The sequence below is a fragment of the Canis lupus genome, chromosome 5 (assembly GCF_048164855.1).
Source record: "Canis lupus baileyi chromosome 5, mCanLup2.hap1, whole genome shotgun sequence".
Taxonomy (NCBI): domain Eukaryota; kingdom Metazoa; phylum Chordata; class Mammalia; order Carnivora; family Canidae; genus Canis; species Canis lupus.
The window spans coordinates 72,716,950-72,741,253 of NC_132842.1; the positions used below are offsets into that span (position 1 = coordinate 72,716,950).

At 39.1% G+C, this 24,304-nt stretch overlaps 2 protein-coding genes and 1 long non-coding RNA gene across 13 annotated transcripts in view; 1 reads left to right on the forward strand and 2 right to left on the reverse strand.

Annotated features, from left to right (window-relative positions):
• Positions 1-24,304, reverse strand: part of PHACTR4 (phosphatase and actin regulator 4) — a 98,144-nt gene that overhangs the window by 31,238 nt on the left and 42,602 nt on the right. For 2 of the 10 annotated variants that reach the window (XM_072827521.1, XM_072827520.1), the window contains exon 1: positions 16,305-16,596. The exons of the other annotated variants lie outside the window; for them this stretch is intronic. In XM_072827521.1, the coding sequence (XP_072683622.1) occupies positions 16,305-16,350 (46 nt within the window). In that variant the 5' untranslated portion in view covers positions 16,351-16,596. Of the gene's footprint in view, positions 1-16,304; positions 16,597-24,304 lie in introns of those variants that run through there. 10 annotated transcript variants of the gene reach the window in all.
• LOC140634075 (large ribosomal subunit protein eL39-like) lies at positions 7,301-11,032 on the reverse strand. Its single transcript, XM_072827545.1, has one exon. It carries the CDS (start codon positions 10,966-10,968, stop codon positions 10,813-10,815), a length of 156 nt encoding a protein of 51 aa, XP_072683646.1. The 5' UTR covers positions 10,969-11,032; the 3' UTR covers positions 7,301-10,812.
• Positions 8,678-17,900, forward strand: LOC140634077 (uncharacterized). 2 transcript variants are annotated; one of them, XR_012031637.1, is made up of 3 exons: positions 8,678-8,876; positions 16,585-16,856; positions 17,593-17,900. It is a non-coding gene; the product is annotated as an uncharacterized lncRNA (long non-coding RNA). The 2 variants fall into 2 exon arrangements; XR_012031638.1 differs by having other exon boundaries at positions 16,603-16,856.

The following is a 24,304-nucleotide window of genomic DNA, read 5'->3' on the forward strand; positions in this document are numbered from 1 at the left end:
CTTTATTTACAGAAATACATCAAGGACCACATACTATACTATTACATGCAATAAGTTAACATGTTTATTGTGCACAATTTTCTCATCTGAGGCAAATAACTCTTTTTTTGGGGGGGGCAAAGTGGGCATAATATATGCACTAAAAGTTTCTTTTAAAACTATAGTTTTTCATAAAAGAAAATACATAATTGACAAGCATGTATTTTTTTTTTTTTAAGAAAGACTTGCCAAATTCAACCTTTTTTCAGTTGATAGACGTGAATCTTGGGAAGCCTGTTGATGAAAGTCAGATTTATACAACTGTAATTATCAGAGTGACTGCAGCAGTGACTGCTGGACGCGTTATTTTGCTGTATATTGATGACTTAGGCAAAACAGGGTTCTGGTTACTGAAGTGCAACAGATGGAGATGAGAGGACAATGACTCTTTTCTTCCTACTTGGATGATTTACTTGAACACATCCTGGGCCTCAACTACTTTATTTTATTTATTTGTTTGTTTGTTTATTTATTTATTTATGATTTTATTTATTTATTCATGAGGAACACAGAGAGAGAGCCAGAGACACAGGCAAAGGGAGAAGCAGGCTCCACGCAGGAGCCTGACGCAGGACTTGATCCTGGGTCTCCAAGATCGCACCCTGGGCCGCAGGTGGCGCTAAACTGCTGGGCCACCGGGGCTGCCCGGCCTCAACTACTTTAATTCCTTCCATGAAATGCAAGAGAATTTGGTTATCATAATGCCGGACCATATTTTTATAAGTTTACTTGCCAGAGACATCAGAACAACACCTGTCACAACAATTTCCCATCAGTGGTACCCTGGGATGGCCCCTCAGGAGTGGCGCATGGGTGAATACATGAATAAGAGTCAGTGCTTTAAGACAGTATACACCCGGGATCTCTGGGTGGCGCAGCGGTTTAGCGCCTGCCTTTGGCCCAGGGCGCGATCCTGGAGACCCGGGGTCGAATCCCACGTCGGGCTCCAGGTGCATGGAGCCTGCTTCTCTCTCTCAGCCTCTCTCTCTCTCTCTCTCTCTGTGTGTGTGTGACTATCATAAATAAATAAAAATTAAAAAAAAAAAAAGACAGTATACACCCAATTATGAAATATCAATGAGACCTCAAGACACTTTAGATATATCATATAATATTTAGCATATGTTAATGATAACACTTTCAGAAATGGAGCCAAGCACCATAAGGTGTTCATAGTCACCTTACTTACTGGAAGCAAGGAGGAACTGAAATGTGAAATATCCTGCTAACCTGTCCACTGAATGGACTTTACTCAGTTCCAAATGATACACAGGAAAATGCCTGTTTGATTAAAAGTAATAGTGAAGATAATATAAAAACTCAAAAAACAAAACCAAACCACTAACAATAGAAAGAAGGGTGAGTGCTTTGCGACACTTTTACAAAGAAAAATAGCCAGAAAGCTTTAGGAGTGTTAGGTAAGAATGGATCACAGTCCTGTCTGCCAATTCCCTCAGTAAGATTCAGCAAGTCTAGCTTGTTGCCAGTATCTTGCCAGGTATCTAACCTAACCACTTTCTAAAGTCAAACTTCGATCATCCCTTTTAATCTTTTATTGAACAATGTATTTAGATATCCCCTTTCTCTTGTACATCCAAAACAATAAAATCATGGTATCCTTTCAAACATATTCATGTCTACTGGCATTTGAGCTCAAGGTAAATTCAGTTAATGTTCAAAAGTACGGTATGTGTGGAAAATACCAACAGCTATGATAAAAATGACTATGTCCGCCATCACATCTATTGCTAAGAATAGCCCTCCTCTTTCGTTGTGTAAAGAAAGTTACTGAATATAGTCGCTAAATACCAAAACCAGAGACAACAGCTATTTATCCTCTGATGTTTATGCAAATATGCTTAATTTTCATGTTTATAAAACTTGTTTTTTTTTTTTTTTTTTTTTTTAGTTTTCGAGACAGAATGCATAGGCGCATGAGGGAGGGCTAGGAATAGGGGCAAAAGGAGAAGGAGAGAGCATCTTGAGCGTGGAGCATGTCGCAGGGATCCATCTCATGACGAGATCCTGACCTGAGCCTGAGTTGGACACTGAACTGACTGAGCCATCCAGGCATCCCCAAGTTTATAAAACTTTTAGAAGAGGATATGCCTCTTGACTCATGCAGTGGGGGATTCGGCCACAACCAACCCTGACCTGGTTATTACCCAAATTCATTCATTCTTTTTTTTTTCATTCATTCTTATAAATATATTCTCATATATTCTCATATTTTCCACGTTCCTCACCTCCATAGGACAGACATTATTACAGTAAATCCTAATCTGTTCAAATGTTTGATATTAGCCTGGTTGCCTTTTCAAAATACAGAATCTACAGGTAGCGGGACCTAGGAATATGGTTTTAAAAATCTTCACAGGTGGGATCCCTGGGTGGCGCAGCGGTTTGGCGCCTGCCTTTGGCCCAGGGCGCGATCCTAGAGACCCGGGATTGAATCCCACGTCGGGCTCCCGGTGCATGGAGCCTGCTTCTCCCTCTGCCTGTGTCTCTGCCTCTCTCTCTCTCTGTGAGACTATCATAAATAAATAAAAATTAAAAAAAAAAAATCTTCACAGGTGACTCTTATGATCAGTCAGGTTTGTTAAATCCAATCCCAGGTTATTATCTGCAAACCTCATGTTCAAAGAGACAGAGGCAGACCGTTCTCTGTAACCTAATTTTTTGTTGAAGAAAAACAAACTAGAAAATCATGGCACCATTTCAGTGTTTCCTACTTAGGCATTCCTTTTTTTCTTTTTATCCCTACTTAGGTATTCCTACACAAAAACTATAAGGGTCTTTCCTGAGCCTCTTAGCCTCAGATATAGCTTAAATTAAAACAGAAAAACAATAAAAAAAAGCTTGCAGTTATTCTTCTTCCAAATTGTTTTTTTCTTTTTTAAAGATTTTATTTATTTATTCATGAGAGAGACACACACACACACACACAAACACAGAAACACAGGCAGAGAGAGAAGCAGGCTCCATGCAGGGAGCCCAATGTCAGACTCCATCCCGGGACTCCAGGATCACCACCTGGGCCGAAGGTGGTGCTAAACCGCTGAGCCATCCAGGGATCCCCTCTTCCAAATTGTTAATGTACACCTGGAAACACGGTATATTGTGCAGTTGAGGATAGTGTCTACATCTGCCAATAAAGTCAAGTCGTTTAATCACATTGTACAAAATCGTTAACATCCTTTCTGACTTGTTAGCTTTTTCTGTCAATTACTGAGAGGTATGTTAACAACTTTACATATAATAATGGATATATTTCTTTCTCTTTTTAGACACACACACACACACACACACACACACACAACACACACACACACACACACACACACAGAGGCAGAGACACAGGCAGAGGGAGAAGCAGGCTCCATGCAGGGAGCCCGATGTGGGACTTGATCTCGGGACTCCAGGAACACGTCCTCGGCCAAAGGCAGGCACTAAACTGCTGAGCCACCCAAGCATCCCAGTTCTATTAATTTTTTGCTTTAAATACCATAAAGCTATGTCTTGGGTATATATAAATTTAGAGTTATTACATCTTTCCCTTAAATTACCCTTTTATCATTATGAAATTCCCTGTGTCAGTATAATAACACTTTTGCCTTAACTTTGTTTTTCTATCTAGTTTGACAATTGTTATCCTTGAGTATTTAGTCCACTTATATTTTTTACTGATGCTTTGCTATTTATTTTCTATTGGTTTGATTTGTTTCTGTGCATCCTTGACTTACTACAATACATTGTTAGTACTTTACTTAATAATGCAAGAATCTGGGCAGCCCCGGTGGCGCAGTGGTTTGGTGCTGCCTGCAGGCTGCAGTGTGATCCTGGAGACCTGGGATCAAGTCCCACATCGGGCTCCCTGCATGGAGCCTGCTTCTCCCTCTCCCTGTGTCTCTGCCTCTCTCTCTGTGTGTCTATGAATAAATAAATAAAATCTTTAAAAAAAATAATGCAAGAATCTTACATTTCAACTCATTTATACTCTGTTATATTTTATTTCAACATACACATAACAATAAACCACAGCAAACATTATTATTGTTGTTCTCACAAATGATAGTCTTTTATATTTCCTACAAATTTGCTTTCTCAGGCACTCTTTATTTCTGTAATCTTGTGTTTACAATTAGGATAATTTTATATCATCATTTTTGAAGGATATTTTCACTGGGTATAGTATTTTCTGTCAGGAGTTGAGTTTTTTTGTTTGTTTATTGCAGCTCTTTATAAGTGTCATTTAATTGGCTTTTTTTCTCCCCTTAGACTGCTTTTCTTTGTATATTTCATTCTTTTGATGCTTTCTCTTTGCCTATAGTGTAAGTGATATAGGTGGGATTCAAGTCCAAGTCTGACTTTAAAAGTCTACAACCCTTTCAATCATACTGCTTTTATTTATTTATTTTTCATACTGCCTTTAATTTCTTTCTTTTTTTTTAAATTTTTTATTTATTTATGATAGTCACAGAGAGAGAGAGAGAGAGAGAGGCAGAGACACAGGCAGAGGGAGAAGCAGGCTCCATGCCCCGGGAGCCCAATGTGGGATTCGATCCTGGGTCTCCAAGATCGCGCCCTGGGCCAAAGGCAGGCGCCAAACCGCTGCGCCACCCAGGGATCCCTCATACTGCCTTTAGAATAAAGATTAAGTTGAAATCTTACAAGTCTTTTCAACATCTGGTTTCATTCATCAACAAAAGTTTATAGAATATAATGCAGTAAACTGGCACATTACATGTTTAGTTCTTACAACAATCTGATGATTGGTATTAATCTCTATTTTAAAGATCTAATTTATTTGAGAGAGAGAGAGAGAGAACACCAGTGGGGGGTGGGGTGCAGAGGGAGAGAGAGCAGAAAGTCCAATGCAGGGCTTGATCCCATGACCAGGAAGAGATCATGAACCCAGCTGAAATCAAGAGTCAGATGCTCAACTGACTGAGCCATCGGGGTGCCCTAATCTTAACAAGTTTGGTATTCATCTCAAATATTGCTCACTACCAAAATTTATGAAGGGTAGAAAGTCTAAAAATTAAGTTTCTTACTGAAGCCTCCTTAAAAACAAATTTGCCATCCCAATATAATTACTTCAAATTTCAATTATTTCTCTTATAAGTCATTACTTTGTACTTAAGTTGGATATAGCAATCAACTTTTATGATTTAGATCAATATTACACATTATTTTTTATCAGATTACTGATTTTTCTTTTTTATTTATCAACTATATTCTGTATTTAGAGTCTTTCTTCACTGACTACTGTGTACCATAATTCTTTAGATCTTGCTTTGAGACAGATTCTTCATGCTTTGATAGGATATGTGGGAGAGTGAGCTAGGACTCGAAGTCACACTCTCAGGTATGGGACTAGTCTGGGAGTGCTCTGGAAACTCAACTTTTAGCTATTAGTCAAGAGCAACACCCATAACTGATTAAAATAAAGAGTTGATAAAGTTCTTCCCACACACTCTTTGCTTAGCTGCCTGCTAAAATAAACAAATTCTGAATCAAGGGAGTGTTCTCATGGGTGAAAGTTATCAGAAAAAGACTAAAGGGAAGCCGATTAATTATTCCTAATGAAAAGGGAAAGAAACAAATCATCTTGTCTTTTCCCCTGATAGCCATTATCTTGACGCCAGAGGAAAATCACAAAAACTTGATTCCATCAAATAAATGTCCTACACACGAAGGGTGAAATCTTCAAGTAATTAAATGATATTGAGGAGGCAGCCAGTCAAGCTTTCCTTTCTTAAGTCCAAAAGTACTTTTAAGAAGAGAAGGTAGTGGACTGAAAATAAACTATGGTAAAATTCCCTGACAAGACCTATTCTGCAGTCTGCTTAAATCCAAATTTGAAGAGCCTAGGTATTAGTCCCCCATTACCAAATTCTATTCGAGCACATATTCTTTGTTATCTGACTAGGTATTATTAATAACTAGAATAGTGGCCAAAGCTATGTACATGTTTTTTTCAAATTTTCATTCCAACTCTGTGTAAAATATGTTTTTTTGTCTAATTTTGTCTAATAAAAGCCTAAAATATGACATATTTACACAAAAGTTTAGGAAACTCCACTTTAGAAGATGGAAACTGCCCAAAGATGTTTTTTTCTGATAGTGTTATTTGAGGTGATACATAACTGGGAAAATCTTAAATATACAACAATAGATATATGAATAAACTGAAAATTTTATATAAAATAATATATAATCACTAAAACTAAATTTCTAGAATAATTAATAATCTTAGGTTAAAAAAGAACATAAATCTATATGTAAATAATAACTATCACATTATATATTTTGCTGGTAGGATTATGGGAAATTTGTGTTTTTTTTCTCTCTAGCTTCATATATACATATATATTTTTCTTTTTTGCAATGAACATGTATGGCTTTTGTGATTAGAAGAAAACCAAATTTACTTTTTACAATGGGAAGTGGGAGCTTTCAAAACACGACAAATAATAAATAAGATCCAGCATATACATAAATACACAAAAGAAAACAATACTCCCTATATACTATGTTCCTATAAAAATGAATTATTTCCCACATGAAAGTCACAGTCTGAAACCACTCAAGGATAAATTTCCTTGGTATTTGGAATAGTAATAATACATGTTAAAATGAGTAGATCTGGATTACCCAAATAATACTTTCTATTCTCACATACTTTTAAGCATATCACCACTGTTTGCCATGAGCACGATTTTGTGCAAAAGGAGTTACAGACCAAATTTAATGATGATCTAAATTCATCAGGTATAAACTTTTCAGCTGTAGAACATATGCATAAATCTGTGATAGCAGTAGCTGACCAGATCTAATGAAGCCACTAATCTCTGTAGCATTCTTAGATCCATTAAAGTTGATACACTGGTTCAGGTTTCTTACTATGAAGTTTTGTCTGACAGGAAGGAAATTCAGTTGCATTGCTTGGAAAACTGAAATAGAAAGAGAAACTGACAGATGAAAAAAATATACAAAGAAAAAGTATATTTAAGAATCCAGAAATCATCCCTTTTTAAAATGTTTTTAAAAGATTTTATTTAGTGTGTGGGCAGGGCAGAGGAGAAGGAGAGAGAGATTTCAAGCAGATTCCAGGCTAAGCCTGAATTGCAGGGATCTCATGGCCCCGAGATCACAACCTAAGCCAAAAATAAGAGTCAAAAAAAAAAAAAAAAAAAAAGTCAGAAACTCAACTGACTGAGCCATCCAAGTGGAATTAAAGGAGCCCCCTCCTTTAAACTTTTTTTTTTTTTTAAAGATTTTATTTATTTATTCATGATAGTCACAGAGAGAGAGAGGCAGAGACACAGGCAGAGGGAGAAGCGGGCTCCATGCAGGGAGCCCGATGTGGGATTTGATCCCGGGTCTCCAGGATCGCGCCCTGGGCCAAAGGCAGGCGCCAAACCGCTGCGCCACCCAGGGATCCCTAAACTTTTTTTTTTTTTTAATTTTTAATTTATTTATTTATGATAGTCACACAGAGAGAGAGAGAGGCAGAGACACAGGCAGAGGGAGAAGCAGGCTCCATGCAGGGATCCCAATGTGGGACTCGATCCCGGGACTCCAGGATCACGCCCCGGGCCGAAGGCAGGCCCGAAACTGCTGAGCCACCCAGGGAATCCCCTTGAAGCTGTTCCTAAGATAATTTGCACATCAACCATATGTTCTCAACAGCTCTGATTTTATGATCATTTCCCTCCATTTCCAATTTGAACAGAAAAAAATAACAGGCTTCGAGTCACATTTAGATACTCCATTGTTTCTGCTTAAACTAGTTATAGAATTTAAAATGGCCCTATGGCTCCATTCTATTTTCCATGAGAGCCTAAGAAAGACCTCTGTTTGTCAGAACACCAAGTGTACGATGCTGGCTATAGTTTTAGGATTGTATGTTCTAAAGAAAACACCTTTTTCTTTGAGTCACACAGCTGTAGCCCACTAGAAAAGCATGTCTTGGTGTTTCTTGGAGGTAGTAGATGTTGGGAGAGGAAGATAACTAACCAAATTATAGTTTGGAGTTTCTGATTTGAGTAGTACTCTGACACTATGCCCTGGTATTTAAGGTGCTAACTCCCTCACTCAAGTTGTAACACCTCAAATTTAATAGGCTTGTTTCTTATACCATGTATTATGCAGAGTTCTAGTATTTTCTTTTTCAACTCTCAGGTTTTTCCTAGTCAACATTTAATGCAGGTTTTTTAGTTCCAGTTTTGTTTCAGAACTTTAAAATCTTTAAAAATATTTTATTTATGTATTTGAGAGAATGAGAGAGAGCACTTGAGAACATTAGCAGGAGGAAGGGCAGAGTGAGAAGCAGACTCTCCACTGAGCAGGGAGTTGGGGGTGATTTTTAAATGTACAATGTTATTAAAAATTATGTAACACTTTTTATCTTCAGCTAACTATTCATGAGCTATTAGCTGTAGTTACATATATCTCTATTACTTGCTAGAGATAAGAATAAAACACGTTAAATAAGCCTAAGGTCAAAGTGTTCCTTTTAAAATCTGATTATAACCAATTCTTAAGGATTTTTAAAGATTTTATTTATTTATTTATTTATTTACTTACTTACTTACTTACTTACTTACTTACTTACTTACTTACTTATGAGAGAGAGAGAGAGAATGTGAGCGGGAGTGAGGAGCAGAGGGAGGGACAAACAGACTCTGCACTGAGTGCAAGCCCAACTGGGAGCTCAATCTCACAACCCTGAGATCATGACCTAAGCTGAAATCCCGAGTCAGATGCCTAACCAACCACCACCACCCAGGAGCTCTTATAATCAATTCTTAATCATCTTGTTGGAAGGCAAGGTAAGACACAGGCAACTGGAATCAATAGAAAACTTAGTTTTCAACACAGCCTTCACTACCCTCTCCTCTTCATTAGGCTTGGTAATAAGCAACAAAATTATTGGGTCTCAGTTCCACCTCTCTTTCTTGTACCTTATTAAGTTTAAAAAAAAATCTAAACTTTTAAAAAGATTTTATTCATTCACAAGAGACACACAGAGAGGCAGAGGACACAGGCAGAGGGAGAAGCAGGCTTCATGGAGGGAGTCTGATGCAGGACTCGATCCCGGGGCCCTGGGATCAAGCCCGGAGCCAAAGGCAGACGCTCAACCGCTGAGTCACCCAAGCGTCCCAATCTTGTGTTTATACAAGTATTTTCACAGCATCAAAATTTTGTAAATGGAGAACATTAATTTGTGGTACTTACTATAGCACTTACTCATTTTTGCCTTCTGATAAAAGAGGATTATTATTGGATTTAAAGAGCTGTTTTAGAAAACTACAACAAAAGTACAGAAAGCAAAAGCTGCCACAAATGAACAAAGCAGGCTTTGTCTAGCACACGCCCACAACTTCCCTCGGAAACACTGCTAAATTCTGACCTTCAGGAAATAGAACTGGACAAAATGCTGCAGAAGATAGAAGGTCTCTCTGTATCTGCAGGGACAGTTAGGTCTGGGATTCCAACTCTGGTAAAATAGTTTTCTGATCATGACTGTATCAAGATGTGATACCCTTGGCAACTTGATGTGTACATTTTTTTAAATAAGAATTCCAAGTTGAGAGTAAAGTTTTATAGTGAAGTGCCAGAAAATAATATATTCTCTCATGGAAAAAAGGCTTAAACTTTCCAAAGTTCTCCTGCAAATAGAAAAAGGGGCTATTAAGAAAATCCACTGGAGCAGAGAAAAGGGACAATAATTTTTGGTTGGTAGTTCACATTTGATAACAGAAAATCCTATAAGGAGTCCATAACAGACCTCTATACTATTGCTTCCTCCTCCTTTCTGATTACATGTGGAAAGTGCCTGTTCCTTCTTAGAAGAAAGCATTTATTGTTACAATTAGATGAGTATGAAAAATATTTCTGATTACTCTCATCACCAAATAATGACAAATGTTTTTCTTCAAAGTGTTACGCAGTAGTTTATTTTTAATTAACCCACCTATTATTTATTCCTGTTAATACTGTTGAATAGCTACATTACATTTTATTAATCAAATGATCTCACTGATTTTTTTTTTTTTTAAAAAAGATTTTATTTGAGAGAAAGCACATGAGCAGGGGGAGGAGCAGAGAGAGACACGCTGACTCCCCGTCAAGACCTGAGCCAAAGGCAGACGCTTAGCAGACAGAGCCACACAGGCGTCCCCTAGCCACACTTTAAATACTTTGTTGTCAAGGGCCATTTCTATCACTGCAGAAAGTTCTATCAGACGGTGCTATGTGAGATCTGACAGGAGGGGCAATTCAGTACTTCACAAATCAGGACACAACAGCAGCTCAGCTGAAAGGTCTCACATTTATTACTGAACCAACCTACTGGTATAGAGGCATAGTAACAGAGAAAATCATTCTCTTTTTTTTTTTTTTTTTTTTTTTAAGATTTATTTTTATTATTATTATTATTTTTTTTAATTTTTATTCATCTATGATAGTCACACACAGAGAGAGAGAGAGGCAGAGACAAAGGCAGAGGGAGAAGCAGGCTCCATGCACCAGAGCCCGATGTGGGACTCGATCCCGGGTCTCCAGGATCGCGCCCTGGGCCAAAGGCAGGCGCCAAACCGCTGCGCCACCCAGGGATCCCCGAGAAAATCATTCTCTTGATAAGACATGTCTATTGGCCAGGTAGGAAGGATGTTTCCATATTGATAAGATAGGAACATGTGATCTCCATGTGGCTTAAATATGTGTGCCAATTATGTTTGCTATTTCATGATGTGCGGTGCTTCCTCACAGACCCAGTTTGGTTCTTCTCCAGTGTCTCCTCTTGGAATTGTACCTGATTTTATTACCAGTTTTCATCCAAATCCACTGGGGAATAGGACGATTCTGCTTTTGTTTCTTGGCCAGGAATCGCTTGATTCTGAAAGTCTTGTGAGAAGACATGGCGATCACAGTCAACCACACGCAACCAGGATGGCGGCGGAAAGGAGAGACGATCTCACTGATTTTACCTCTAAATGATCATATATTTCTTTTTTTCTTTAAAGAATTATTTATTTATTCATGAGAGAGAGAGAGAGAGAGGCAGAGACACAGGCAGAGGGAGAAGCAGGCTCTCTACTAATGCAGAACTCGATCCCAGGACTCCAGGATCACTCCCTGAACCGAAGGCAGACGCTCACCTGCTGAGCCACCCAGGCATCACGTAAATGACTATATATTTCTAAATCACCTTGCCCTAACTGATTCCATCATTATGAGCTTGAGAACCTAAAACTACAAATTTCAGAGCAAAATGAATCAAATGGGAAAAGAATAAAGAAGTATAATACACCATCTTTTAAAGCAATATATTTCTATGTAGAAGTAAAAAAAAAAAAAAAAAAAAGGCTAATTGGTGAATGAGAGGTACATGAAAGTTCAAAAATGAAAAATAAAAAAACCCTACAAACCTAGAGATGGAGAATGGAAAGGCAGAAAGAAAGTTCCAGACTAGAATTTATTAAAATTCTTTGGTCTTGGGGCACCTAGGGGCTCAGTCAGTTAAGCAACCAACTCTTGATTTCAGCTCAGGTCATGATCTCAGAGTTATGAAATTGAGCTCCAAGTGGGCCTCTGTGCTGGGCATGGAGCCTGCTTGAGATTCTCTCTCTCCTTTTCCCCTGCTCCTCCTCCTCCTCTCTAAAAAAATAAAAATAAAATAAAATTCTCTGGTCTTGTGCCTAATTTAAGGACCTGTGCTGACTATAATTAGCTGGCTGCCCTAAGATGATAAATGGGTAAAGGATTTTAGTGAAGACAGAAATAGCTTTTATGTTGATCAAGAAATACAAAATATTATTACTTGAAAGTTTTATCTGAGTATACAGGCTTCTCTTATGGACGTATTTCACTTGAGGATAATTTTTTTTTATATCAACTACTGAGGATAATTGCTAATTTCCTTGAATGGACACTATAGCATAAATTCCTTCTCTGCATTTTAAAAATGATTTATTTTTATTTTTTTTATTTACTTAAAAGAGAGAGAGAGAGAATGAGCAGGAGAAATGGCAGGCAGAAGGAGACTGCTCACTGAGCCCTATGCAGAATTCAATCCCAGGACCGTGGGATCACCTGAGCCGAAGGGAGATGCTTAACCTACTAAGTCACCCAGGTGGCCCCTTCTCTGCATTTAAATAATCAGTTAGTTCACCAGTTGTTAGAGAGGTCCTATGGTAAAACTCTAAATGGATGCTGACATAACACCTTGTCAATGTGCATATAAGTCCTTGCACAAAGGTTATTTATTTGAAAGCAGACTGTTCTTAGTTAACAGCTCTGGATTCCATCATAAGCCATGGTCAACTAACTTAGAAAAAAGGAATACATCTTACATTTTATCTAAAGACAAATTTTAAAAAATTTGTTTTTAAAGATTTTATTCTTAAGTAACATTTATAGCCAACGTGGAGCTCGAACCCACAACCCTGAGATCAAGAGTCGCATGCTCCACTGACTGAGCCAGCCAGGCATCCCAAGAATATGCCTTATCTTAAACAAATTTATAAATATCTTGGACTTTTTAAAAAAAATATTTTATTTATTCATGAGAGAGAGAGAGAGGCAGAGACATAGGCGGGGGAGAAGGAGGTTCCCGGTGGGAAACCTGATGTGGGACTCGATCCCAGGACCGTGGGATCACATCCTGAGGCAAAGGCAGACACTCAACAGCTAAGCCACCCAGGTATCCTGGACTTTTTCTTTTAATATTTAAATTCTCAACTAGAAAGTAAATTTCTCAAGGGCATAAGACATGAGTCATACCTATACAAGCTCCACTAAAACATTTACAGTACCTTGAAAATAATAAATATATTCTATATAGTCAATAATTTATTTTGTATCATTTGGCTTGTCAAACCTAGTACCATGGGGATCACTGGGTGGCGCAGCGGTTTGGCGCCTGCCTTTGGCCCAGGGCGCGATCCTGGAGACCCGGGATCGAATCCCACATCGGGCTCCCGGTGCATGGAGCCTGCTTCCCCCTCTGCCTGTGTCTCTGCCTCTCTCTCTCTCTCTGACTATCATAAATAAATAAAAATTAAAAAAAAAACTAGTACCATGAATTTTATTTATTTTCATTTTTTCAAAGATTTATTTATTTGACAGAGGAGAGAGAGAGAGAGAGAGAGAGAGAGAGTGCACAAGCAGGGGAAGCAGCAAGCAGAAGGAGCAGGCTCCCCACGGAGCAGGGAGCCTGATGCGGGACTTGATCCCAGAACCCTGGGATCATTACCTAAGCGGAAGGCAGACACTTAACTGACTGGGCCACCCAGGTACCCATCATGAATTTTATTATCAAATTTTTTTTTTTTTTTTTTTTAAAGATTTTATTTATTTATTCATGATAGTCACAGAGAGAGAGAGGCAGAGACACAGGCAGAGGGAGAAGCAGGCTCCATGCACCGGGAGCCCGATGTGGGATTCGATCCCGGGTCTCCAGGATCGTGCCCTGGGCCAAAGGCAGGCGCCAAACCGCTGCGCCACCCAGGGATCCCTATTATCAAATTTTTTAAAGTAAATTCTACCCCCAGCATGGGGCTCACAACCCCAAGATCAAGAGTCTCATGCTCTACCAACTAGGCCAGCCAGGTGTCCCAATACTATCAATTTTAAAGTCAAAACTAATTACTATATTTCAGGCCTAGAACTGTAAACAAATTATTATTATTATTTTTAAATTTTTTTAAAATTTTTTTTATTTATGATAGTCATACAGAGAGAGAGAGAGGCAGAGACACAGGCAGAGGGAGAAGCAGGCTCCATGCACAGGTAGCCCGACGTGGGATCCGATCCCGGGTCTCCAGGATCGCGCCCTGGGCCAAAGGCAGGCGCCAAACCGCTGCGCCACCCAGGGATCCCCGTAAACAAATTATTTAAATTTTAATTTACTTTGTACATTTATCCTTCCAAAGAATCTGATAAAACTTTCTACATACCCAATCACTGAAATGCTTTTTAAATTTCATTAAGAAACAGTTAGGCGGCCGGGGATGATGGCAGGAAAAAAAAAAAGAAACAGTTAGGCTTGGTAAAAGTCTTTAAAGCAATGGTGTAGTCCTCAAAGTTGTCAATGTCAATGACCTGACCTTCATTTGCTCATATAGAATAAATCCTGAATTATGAGAAATTCAGCGGTGCCTGGCTGGTTCAGTCAGTGGAGCATGCGACTCTTGATCTCAGGGTTGTGTGTTCAAGCCCCACACTGGGTATAAAGATTATTTAAAAATAAAATCTTAAAAAAATATATAATAGAATGCAGTCTGTCCATTAAAATAGCTTATAGCCAGCTATGAATTATCTAGGCAATAGGAAATAAAGCTCAAAAATTAAATCTAGAGAGAACATACAAATCTTAGGTACCTGAGTGATTTCTATTTCTTCTTCAGAAGTCTTTTTTTAGGACTACCGGCAGAAAAATTGATGAATTTGATGCTCTCACTTCTTATTAAACAAATATATCAAACTTTATCTACTCGGATGAAATTTTTCGTATATAGATGTTAGATGGGCATTTTTTACAAGTTATATCTTATAAGTAAGTTATACCTCCTTACCCATTTCTTGCCATTCAAAGACCATTCATTTCCATCTCATAGATAAATGTCTAGCATTGTTTAGATCCTCATCCTTATTAATAAAGAAAGACAGGAGAATTTAGTGGCCCAAAAGTGAATTTACTCAATTCAGGAGAGTGGTTACCTCTGGGAGCAAAGCAACAAAATGCCATCACAAGGGAATGTGGGCACATAGATAGGGGCAGGGTGGGATATCTCACTGTTTTTAATTTCAATTCTTAGGCTGGGCAGTGGCTACAGCTGGGCAAGGAATCTTTTATATTTTTCACTATGCCTTTTCCTAGTTATGAAATGTTTCATTAAAAGTAAAAAAAAAATAAAAATCACTGGTGATTTTTACGGTAAAAATTTCATTTTCAAGGTAAAATGAATCAAGTCCTGACTTCAGTCCTAAAAATCTGTTGTGCTATGCCTCACTTTGTAATCCATGTACTTCAGTATTTTTTAAGATTGATTGATTGATTGATTTATGATAGACATAGAGAGAGAGAGAGGCAGAGTCACAGGAGGAGGGAGAAGCAAGCTCCATGCTGGGAGACTGACATGGGACTCGATCCCAGGACTCTAGGATTGTGTCCGGGGCCAAAGGCAGGCGCTAAACCGCTGAGCCACCCAGGGATTCCCCACCATGTACTTCAGTTTTGGTAAAACATGAAAATACTCTGTAGGAATTTCATCTGGGAAGTTCTCGGGGAAAATACACTTTTAGAAACTAAATAATATTAAGTCAGGAGACATTTAGGAATGTTACCTGTGTTTTTACACTTTTAAACTTTTCTTTAAAGTCACCAACATTTTTCATTTCTGAAAAAAGAACAGCCTAGGACTGAACATGTTTTCTGTGGCTTCCTAAATCAAAGAGAAGGTATAAATCTTTTTTTTTTTTTTTAAGTGACATGTCAAGAAATGATTCACAGGCTTTCCCCCATTCTGCTTATATTTCCAACCCTTTAACAAATCCACTTAAAACTAATTTTTCCCACCCTTACATCCTCATCTTACGCAAAACCCCACAGTTGGGAAAATGAATCTTCAGTGACAATGGACTTCCATTTCACTTACAGCCTTGAACCTACACTTGCATTTACCAGCTTGGTCTCTAGCTGTCTCTGAGACAATAATACCTCAAATGTAAACCACTGACTTCAGAAGTGTTTGTACCAAAGAACTGCCTTATGACAAATGGAAATTCTAGCAAAATGGGAAAAGCCTGAGACTTACTTGGAGAATGTATAACTGAGTCTAAGAAATTATGCCAATTCTTAAAAATAGTCCCATTTATAGAAGTCAACAGTTCTAGTTCTCTGCCATATAAATCCTAAGTCTGCAACATGCCAGGAAAACACTGAATTTGAAATATGATTTCCTATAGCACTTATCTTCTGCAAGAGCAAAAAATTAATAAATGACATCCTATCAATATTACATATATTAAAAAAAAAACTCCAGAGGGATCAAGTAAGACAAAACTGAGTAGTAAATTAATATAACTGAATGAAAAACAACTTGCAAATTTTCATTCATTCTTCACAAAGTTGTAAACATCATAAAGTTATAAACAACAAAATGCTCACACTCAACTTCCTATAAAATATTCAACTTCACCTGTTCATCTGCCCTGCCTGTCAAGATTTTGTTTCTTTGCCTTCTATTACTCACCAACTGCATCTGGATTTACCGGTCTGGAGACGTCAGCTTGCCCCATGATTAAATTGTCTGATGTGTCTCACAACAACAAATTGTCCCGGACCAACAAAAACTTTTCTTAAAAAATAAATCCACATATAAAGGGGGCATGCACTCCTCTCTCAGTGTCACTGCCAAACATCAGGAAAAATCATGAGATCGGTTAATCTGCTGGAGTTTCTGTTCCCTGTGTCCCGGCCTGGGCACTTGTGGTTCTTACAAATATGTCTTCACGCTGGCTCTCTTCACACAGGAATGCCTGTCATTCCAGAGCACACACTGTGAAGAGCTGAAGTCAGGAAGGGGAGGAGACTGCCAACTACATTCTAGCTGCTGAGCGGCACAGCCCTAAGAAGCCACACCTACCTTTCCTGACACCAAGCTTGTTTTATAACTCTCCAGACTCACATCCATAGAAGAATGGGAGCCTGCTCAAGAATCTACCAATGAACTTGTAAATGTAATCATACAAAAACCATCAGGGTTATGCACAGCAGACTGACGGGCGCAGAATTCAGCTCAAAGGTAGGTCTTCAATACAGGCTTGCCTCAGAAGTATCGACTGTTCTCACATTTCACTGCTTGCTCTAAAATTGTAGTATTTCCTACCTGTAAGTGGCATACCCAAAGCAGGATAAGATCTATATATGGGGAATTAGTAACATTAAGAATGATATTTTAAGACTGAATATACTTTTTCTAGAAATAAGAAGAAACTGTTCTGAAAATTTTCCTTATTAAAATAATAAGCTTGAAATAAATGTTTGGAAGATATCTTGGGGATTACAAAATATAGGGAGTAACCCTACATGTTGCCTTAATACATGGAAATATCAGCTAACCACCTGCAGCAACTGAGGGTCCAGCTTGCACACTGATTTTTTAAAATAATATAACTAATTTTTCATCTAGCTAAAATACATAAATATTAAGGACACAGCATGAATTTTTATTTAGACAACCCATGTAAGCTAACACTGAATTTTCTAAATGTAAAAAAGACATACCTAACACAAATTTACCGTGGTGTTTAGCCACATACTCTCGATTATTTCACTAACAAATGATAAACTAACACTTGTGAAAAGGAGGTTGACATTGGTTATTGGATTTAAACATCGCCGCAACTAACCAACCATGCATTGTGAAGAACGTATTGTTTAACCTGTTATTAGTTTAGGAAGCTGAGACTACTAAGGTCAAATTCTGTGATTTATGTCATCATCAATTTTTTTTTTTAACTTTTATTTATTTATGATAGGCACACAGTGAGAGAGAGGCAGAGACACAGGCAGAGGGAGAAGCAGGCTCCACGCACCGGGAGCCTGACGTGGGATTCGATCCCGGATATCCAGGACCGCGCCCTGGGCCAAAGGCAGGCACCAAACCGCTGCGCCACCCAGGGATCCCCTGTCATCAAATTTTTAAGTGCCAAAGTCCTTCAATAAATGACAGCTGCTAAAAAAAAACCAGAGCTTTTAGTTTAAATCTTTGTCTTCCAAACTGAGATCACAGTAATTTCCGGGCTTTCCTTTTGCCTTTTCTTAGCACCTTCTTTTCCCCATTATCTTATCCCCATTATCTGCTTTTGATACAGAAAAAAATAACAAAGGTAACGAGTAAGAAAATTATAATGCTAAGGCAGTGGTAAAAAAAATGCAGAAAAATTGATGCAATATTTAATTGTTCATACTGGTAGTAGTCAGAAAAACATTATGTTGATCAATAAAGTAGGAAAGAGTAAAAGGAAAACCATATTGAAAGAATGCTCTAATGTAAGAATGCCCAATACCTTCAAACTCTGGCACTTATTTATTAGCCTAAAAACAGAGCATATGTAATAGCAGTTTCCACACTATAAAATGAGGAGGCAAAAGATGGCAAATGCACTGCCCAAAAATCATTAGGTGCTCAACATACTGTAATAGTTATCATCATCACCCTCATCTTCATCATCATGATTGTAATACAGCAACTGCTTAAGAGGATGAGCTCTGGAGGCAACTGAAATTTTAATTCCAGATCTCACTAGGTGTTAACACTAGACAAGCTGCTTCACCTCTCTGTGTCTCCATTTTCTAATCTGTAAAATGGGCATAACCATACTCAGCAGCAAAAGACAGGTGTAAAGACTAAATGACATGAACATAAAGTCCTCTGTAATGTGCTGGCACATGGAAAACTCAATAAATGTAAGCACCAATGATCACAGTTGTTATAGTAAAAAAACAAGAAAGGAAAGGCAAGGAGCAGCCAGACAATGGTACATAGCAAAAAATGCAGTCATTACAAAGAGGTTGGGCAGAAACGGAAGAGGATGACATTTTTGTATCATGAATCCAGAGAGCAAATTGGAAAAAGCAGGCCAAGAAGGAAGTCTGAATACAATCAGGGTTGGTATACAAAAACCTCAAGCAGATGGAACAGCCCACACAAAACTATTACTATGAATAAATTTAAACCAGGGATATTACACACACACACCTAAAACAGTACTATAGAATTCAGTTTGTATTGACTGGACCATACAAGAATACAACATGAAGATTTACAGACCCTAGTATAGTTGCTATTTACCATCTACCAATTTTTTTTTAAAGACTTTATTTATTTATTCATGAGAGACACAGGCAGAGGGAGAAGCAGGCTCCATGCAGGGAGCCTGATGTCAGACTCGATCCCAGGTCTCCAGGATCAGGCCCCGGACCAAAGGCAGCACTAAACCACTGAGCCACCCGGGCTGCCCCCGACCTAACAAATATTAATGCCCATCTTGGTTTGGCTCGTCGCTTCTAGGGTACTGTGAAGGTGACAATAAAACTTAAAAATATAAGAATGAAATGGCTCTTAGTGACCATTAACTAACTTGCTCAGAGCTAAGACTAAAACCCCAAATGTCCGGATTCCAACTCTAGGACTCACTTCAGCCCTTGTGGAAATGGTCAAGGAAATATTTATTTCCTAAAGATATACATTCTCTACAATAACAACAAATCTCTCCAATCATTCTGCTGCCTATGTACCAAGTGAAAACACTGTCCCTGGCCAGCCTGTTTCAGTTTCATTCCAATAGTCAATATATACTTGCTGCCAACTGGTAAGCAGGTAAGCTAAGAGACAGAGTAAGATACTGGTTCAGTGATGACTTTAAAATGTAACAACAACAAAAAAAGTAACAAAGCCTTGACTACATTCTGGTTTTCCATGTATTATACTTTAGAAATGCAAAGACAGGGCACCTGGGTTGCTCAGCTGGTTTGGTGGCCGACTCTTAGTCTCAGGGTCACGTATTTGAGCCCCGCATTGGGTTCCACACTGGACATGGAGCCTATTTTTTAAAAAATGCAAAGAGCGGGCACCCTGGGTGGCTCAACGGTTTAGCACTGCCTTCAGCCCAGGGAGTGATCCTGGAAGCCCATGTTGGGCTCCCTGTATGGAGCCTGCTTCTTCCTCTGCCTGTGTCTCTGCCTCTCTCTGTTTCTCTCTGTATCTCTCATGAATAAATAAATAAAATCTTTAAAAAAATGCAAAGGGCAATCTTGTTTTAACTTTTTTTTTTAAAGGTTTTATTCATTTATTCATGAGAGACATACAGAGAGAGGCAGAGACACAGGCAGAGGGAGAAGCGGGCTCCACGCAGGGAGCCCGACGTGCGACTCAGTCCTGGGACTCCAGGATTACGCCCTGAGCCAAAGGCAAACGCTCAACTGCTGAGCCACCCAGGCGTCCCTTGTTTTAATTTTTAAAAAAGTACACAACTATTTCTTCTTGTCACTGAATAAAATTAGATACTCTCTTTTTAGAATACTTTTGCTCCACAGTTTACGGCCTCCAGGAATAGGGGAAGTGGCAGATTAAAATTTGTGAATCTCATAAATTTGAATTTATGAAAAGAGCAAGAAGGCCTTGTAAAAATAAGGTTTAACAGGCAAAGATAGCACTTGAAGCTCTCTAATCAGGACCTCATTTTTTAAAAGAACCACTTCTAAACACAGCAGTAACCTATAATGAGCTGGGCATTCAAAGCTCTTAGTGACATTTATAACTCCAAAACCTTTTGTTGGCAAACACGTCATATCACACACTAACATGAGAATATGATTTATATTTTCAATAAGCAGTTTACAAGATCAATCACAGGAGTATAATGCTTTCATTTAAATGTACTTTTATGCTGAAATACCAGTATAAATTGGATTACCTAGGAGAGTAAGCTCTTAGCGATTTTAATCACATCTCCCTTCATTAACTTCACCATACTACTTTCTTCCAGCCTGAGATGTCTCAAGGAGGTGAGTCTAGTGGCAGGTTGGCAAGACAGTCACCTTCCTCCAGGAAAGGCTGGCCAACAGAAAGTACTGACAGGTCACACAGACACATATCGAAGTAAAGGACTAATTTCTCAATTTCTGAATCTATAATTGGAGGAGGCTGTAGCTTCTTATTCTTTACCCTATGATGAAACTCTCATCTAGTCTGGCTGGCTCTGGATAGTTGAAGGAGATAACACCCAACAATAACCCATGTCTCAAACTCCATGTGGGAATTAAAAAGCTTTGCCAGTCACCTGTAAAAACTTTTCAAGGTCTCACCTATTTGTAAAAATTCTTCACTTGGCCTGGGCTTTCTTCCCCAGATCCATCTACTAGTACTCTAAGAACTGGCTCAAATGTTGCCTCTACTCTCAGGAGCCTTTCTTTAGTCATTCAAGCTGAATTCCAATAAAGATTTGCTCATCACTGATTATGTGCCTACAATGTGCTGGTGCTAAAACCAATAGTTTTAGCCCTTCAGGTGCTGATAGTTCAAGTAAATAAGATCTACAATAATCAGTACTGAGGTATATGCAAACATACCAGTAGGGGTGGGAGTGTCTAGCTCTGTCCTGAGCAAAGAAAATATCTCAAAAGAAGCTACATCTAAGATCAAAGAGTCAGTCACAGAAGAGATGACAGAGGTAAGAAAAAGATACAAGCAACAAGACATAAAATTGGAGAGGTAAAGAGCTCATCATGACCAACTGTGCAGGACCTATCACCCTAAATTGCAATGATCTTCAGACCTCTTACAGGTTAGAAACTTCTCATGGGCAGGGACTATGATGTATTTATCCTTAAACCCTCAATGTTTGACACAACTCAGTGCACAGCGGACATGCAACCGGTATTTATTAACCCTGAGTAAAGGGAAGAAATAACATTCTTAAATTTTAAGCTTTGTTCACAAAATCTAGTATCAAAAGGCAATTAGGGTGAAAAGTGCTATAGACGGAGGGTAGAAGAAATCATTCCAAACAATTCTGGTAATTCTTGCAATACTTCAAATTCTTCATTATTATAGTATTTGTTACAATGATCTATAACCAGTGATCTTTGATGTTACTATTGTGATTATTTTGGGGCACCATGAACCCATATGAGACTGTGAACTTAACTTATAAATCTTGTGGGTTTTTTTTTTTTAAACATTTTGTTTATTTATGTGACAGAGAGAGCATGAGCAGGGAGGAGGGGCAGAGGGAGGGAGCAAGAGAGAAGCAAGTTCCCCATGAGCTCTGATGTGATGTGGGGCTTGACCCCAGGACCCTGGGATCGTGACCTGAGCTGAAAACAGACACTTAACTGAGTCACTCAGGTGCCCCTGTAGTGTGTGTTCTGACTGTTTCACCCACCTGCTGTCTATTCTCCCATCTCTCTCCCTCTCCCTAGGCCTCCCTAGTCCCTGAGGCACAATATGGAAATTAGGCCCACTAATAACCCTACAATGTTAGGGTTAGAACACTCTAAGTGTTCAAGTGAGAGGAAGAGTCACAGGTTTCACTAGACTTTTATTTTTAAAAAGATTTTATTTATTTATTCATGAGAGACACACAGAGAGAGGCAGAGACACAGGCAGAGGGAGAAGCAGGCTTCCCACAAGAAGCCCGATGTGAGACTCGATCCCAGGACCCCAGCATCCCGCCCTGAGCCAAAGGCATATGCTCAACCACTGAGTCACCCAGGCGTCCCAGGTTTCACACTTAAAATCAAAAGCTAGAAATGACTGAACTTAGTGAGGGAGGCATCTCAAAGGCCAAGATGGCCAGAAGCTGGACCTCTCGTGCCAAACAGTTTAACCAAGTTGTGAACGCAAAGGAAAGGTCTTGAAGGAAATTAAAAGTGCTACTCCAGTGAATACACGAATGAGGAGAAAACGAAACAGCCTTACTGGTGATTTGGAGAAAGTCTGAGTGGTCTGGACAGAAGATCAAACCAGCCACAACATTCCCTTAAGCTGAAACCTAATTCAGAGCAAGGCCCTAACTCTCTTCAATTCTGTGAAGGCTGAGAGAGGGGAGGAAGCTGCAGAAGAAAAGTGTGAAGCTAGGTGAGGTGGGTTCATGAGGTTTAAGGAAAGAAGCCACTTCCATAGCATAAAAGTGCATAGTGAAGCAGCAAGCCCTGATGTAGAAGCTGCAGCAAGTTATTCAGCAGATCTAGCTCAGGTAATTGATGAAGGTACCTACTCTAAAAAGATTTTCAGGGACGCCTGGGTGGCTCAGCAGTTAAGCGTCTGCCTTCAGCTCAGGGCGTGATCCTGGAGACCCGGGATCAAGTCCCATATTGGGTTCCCTGCATGGAGCCTGCTTCTCCCTCTGCCTCTGCCTCTCTCTCTGTGTTTCTCATGAATAAATAAATAAAATCTTAAAAAAAAAAAAAAAAAAAAAAGAAAAGATTTTCAATGTAGATGGAATAGCCTTAAACTGAAAGATGCCATCCAGGACTTTCATAGCCAGAGAGGAAAAATCAATGCCTGGCTTCAAAACTTCTAAGGACAGGCTAACTCTCTTGTCAAGAGCTAATGAAGCTGGTGACTTTAAGTAGAAGCCAATGTTCACTGACCATTCTAAAAATTCAGGGCCCGTGGGCAGCTCCGGGTGGCGCAGCCGTTTAGCGCCGCCTGCAGCCCAGGGTGTGATCCTGTAGTCCTGGGATTGAGTCCCACATCAGGCTCCCTGCATGGACCCTGCTTCTCCCTCTGCCTATGTCTCTGCCTCTCTCTCTCTCTCTCATGAATAAATAAAATCTTAAAAAACAAAAATCCAGGGCCTTTAAGAACTATGCTAAATCTACTCTGCCTGTGCTCTACAAATGGAACAAAGTCTGGATCATAGCACATCTGTTTACAACATGGTTTACTAAATATTTTAAGCCCACTCTTAAAAACTACTGCTCAGAAAGAAAATATTACTGCTCATTGACAATGCACCTGGTCACCTAAGAGCTCAGATGGAGATGTGTAGTGAGATTAACTTTGTTTCCATGCCTGCTAACACAACACCCATTCTGAAACCCATGGATCAAGGAGTAATTTTGAGCTTCAAGCCTTATTATTTAAGAAATGTATTTTGTATAGCTGTAGCTGTCATAGACGGTGATTACTCTGATGGATCGGGGCAAAGTAAACTGAAAATCTTCAGGAAAGGACGCCAATCAACATGCCAGTAAGAACACTTGTGAATGGGGCACTTGGGTGGCTCAGTCGGTTAAGCACTGAGGCCCACATTGGGCTCCCTGCTCAGCACGGAGCATGCTTCTTCTCCCTTTGCCCCTTCCCTCTTCTCATGTGTACTCTCTCTCAAATAAACAAATAAAATCTTAAAAAAAAAAAAAAAAAAAAAGAACACTTGTGATTCACGGGAAGGATTTTTCCAAATATCAACATTCACAGGACTTTGGAAGAAGTTGATTCCTACCCTCATCGATGACTCTGCAAGGCTCAAGACTTTAGTGGAGGAACTAACTGCAGATAAGATATTAAAAGAAAAACTAGAGAAGCGGAGCCTGACGGTGGAGCCAAATAGCTCAATCTCATGGTAAAACATGAACAGATGAGGAGCTGCTGCTTAGTGATGAGCAAAGAACGTGGTTTCTTGAGATGGAATCTCCTCCTGCTGAAGATGCTGTGAATGTTGTTGGAATGACAACAAAGGA

Coding starts and splice junctions, on each gene's coding strand:
- LOC140634075 (XM_072827545.1), bottom strand. CDS start 10,968: ATGTCTTCTCACAAGACTTTCAGAATCAAGCGATTCCTGGCCAAGAAA.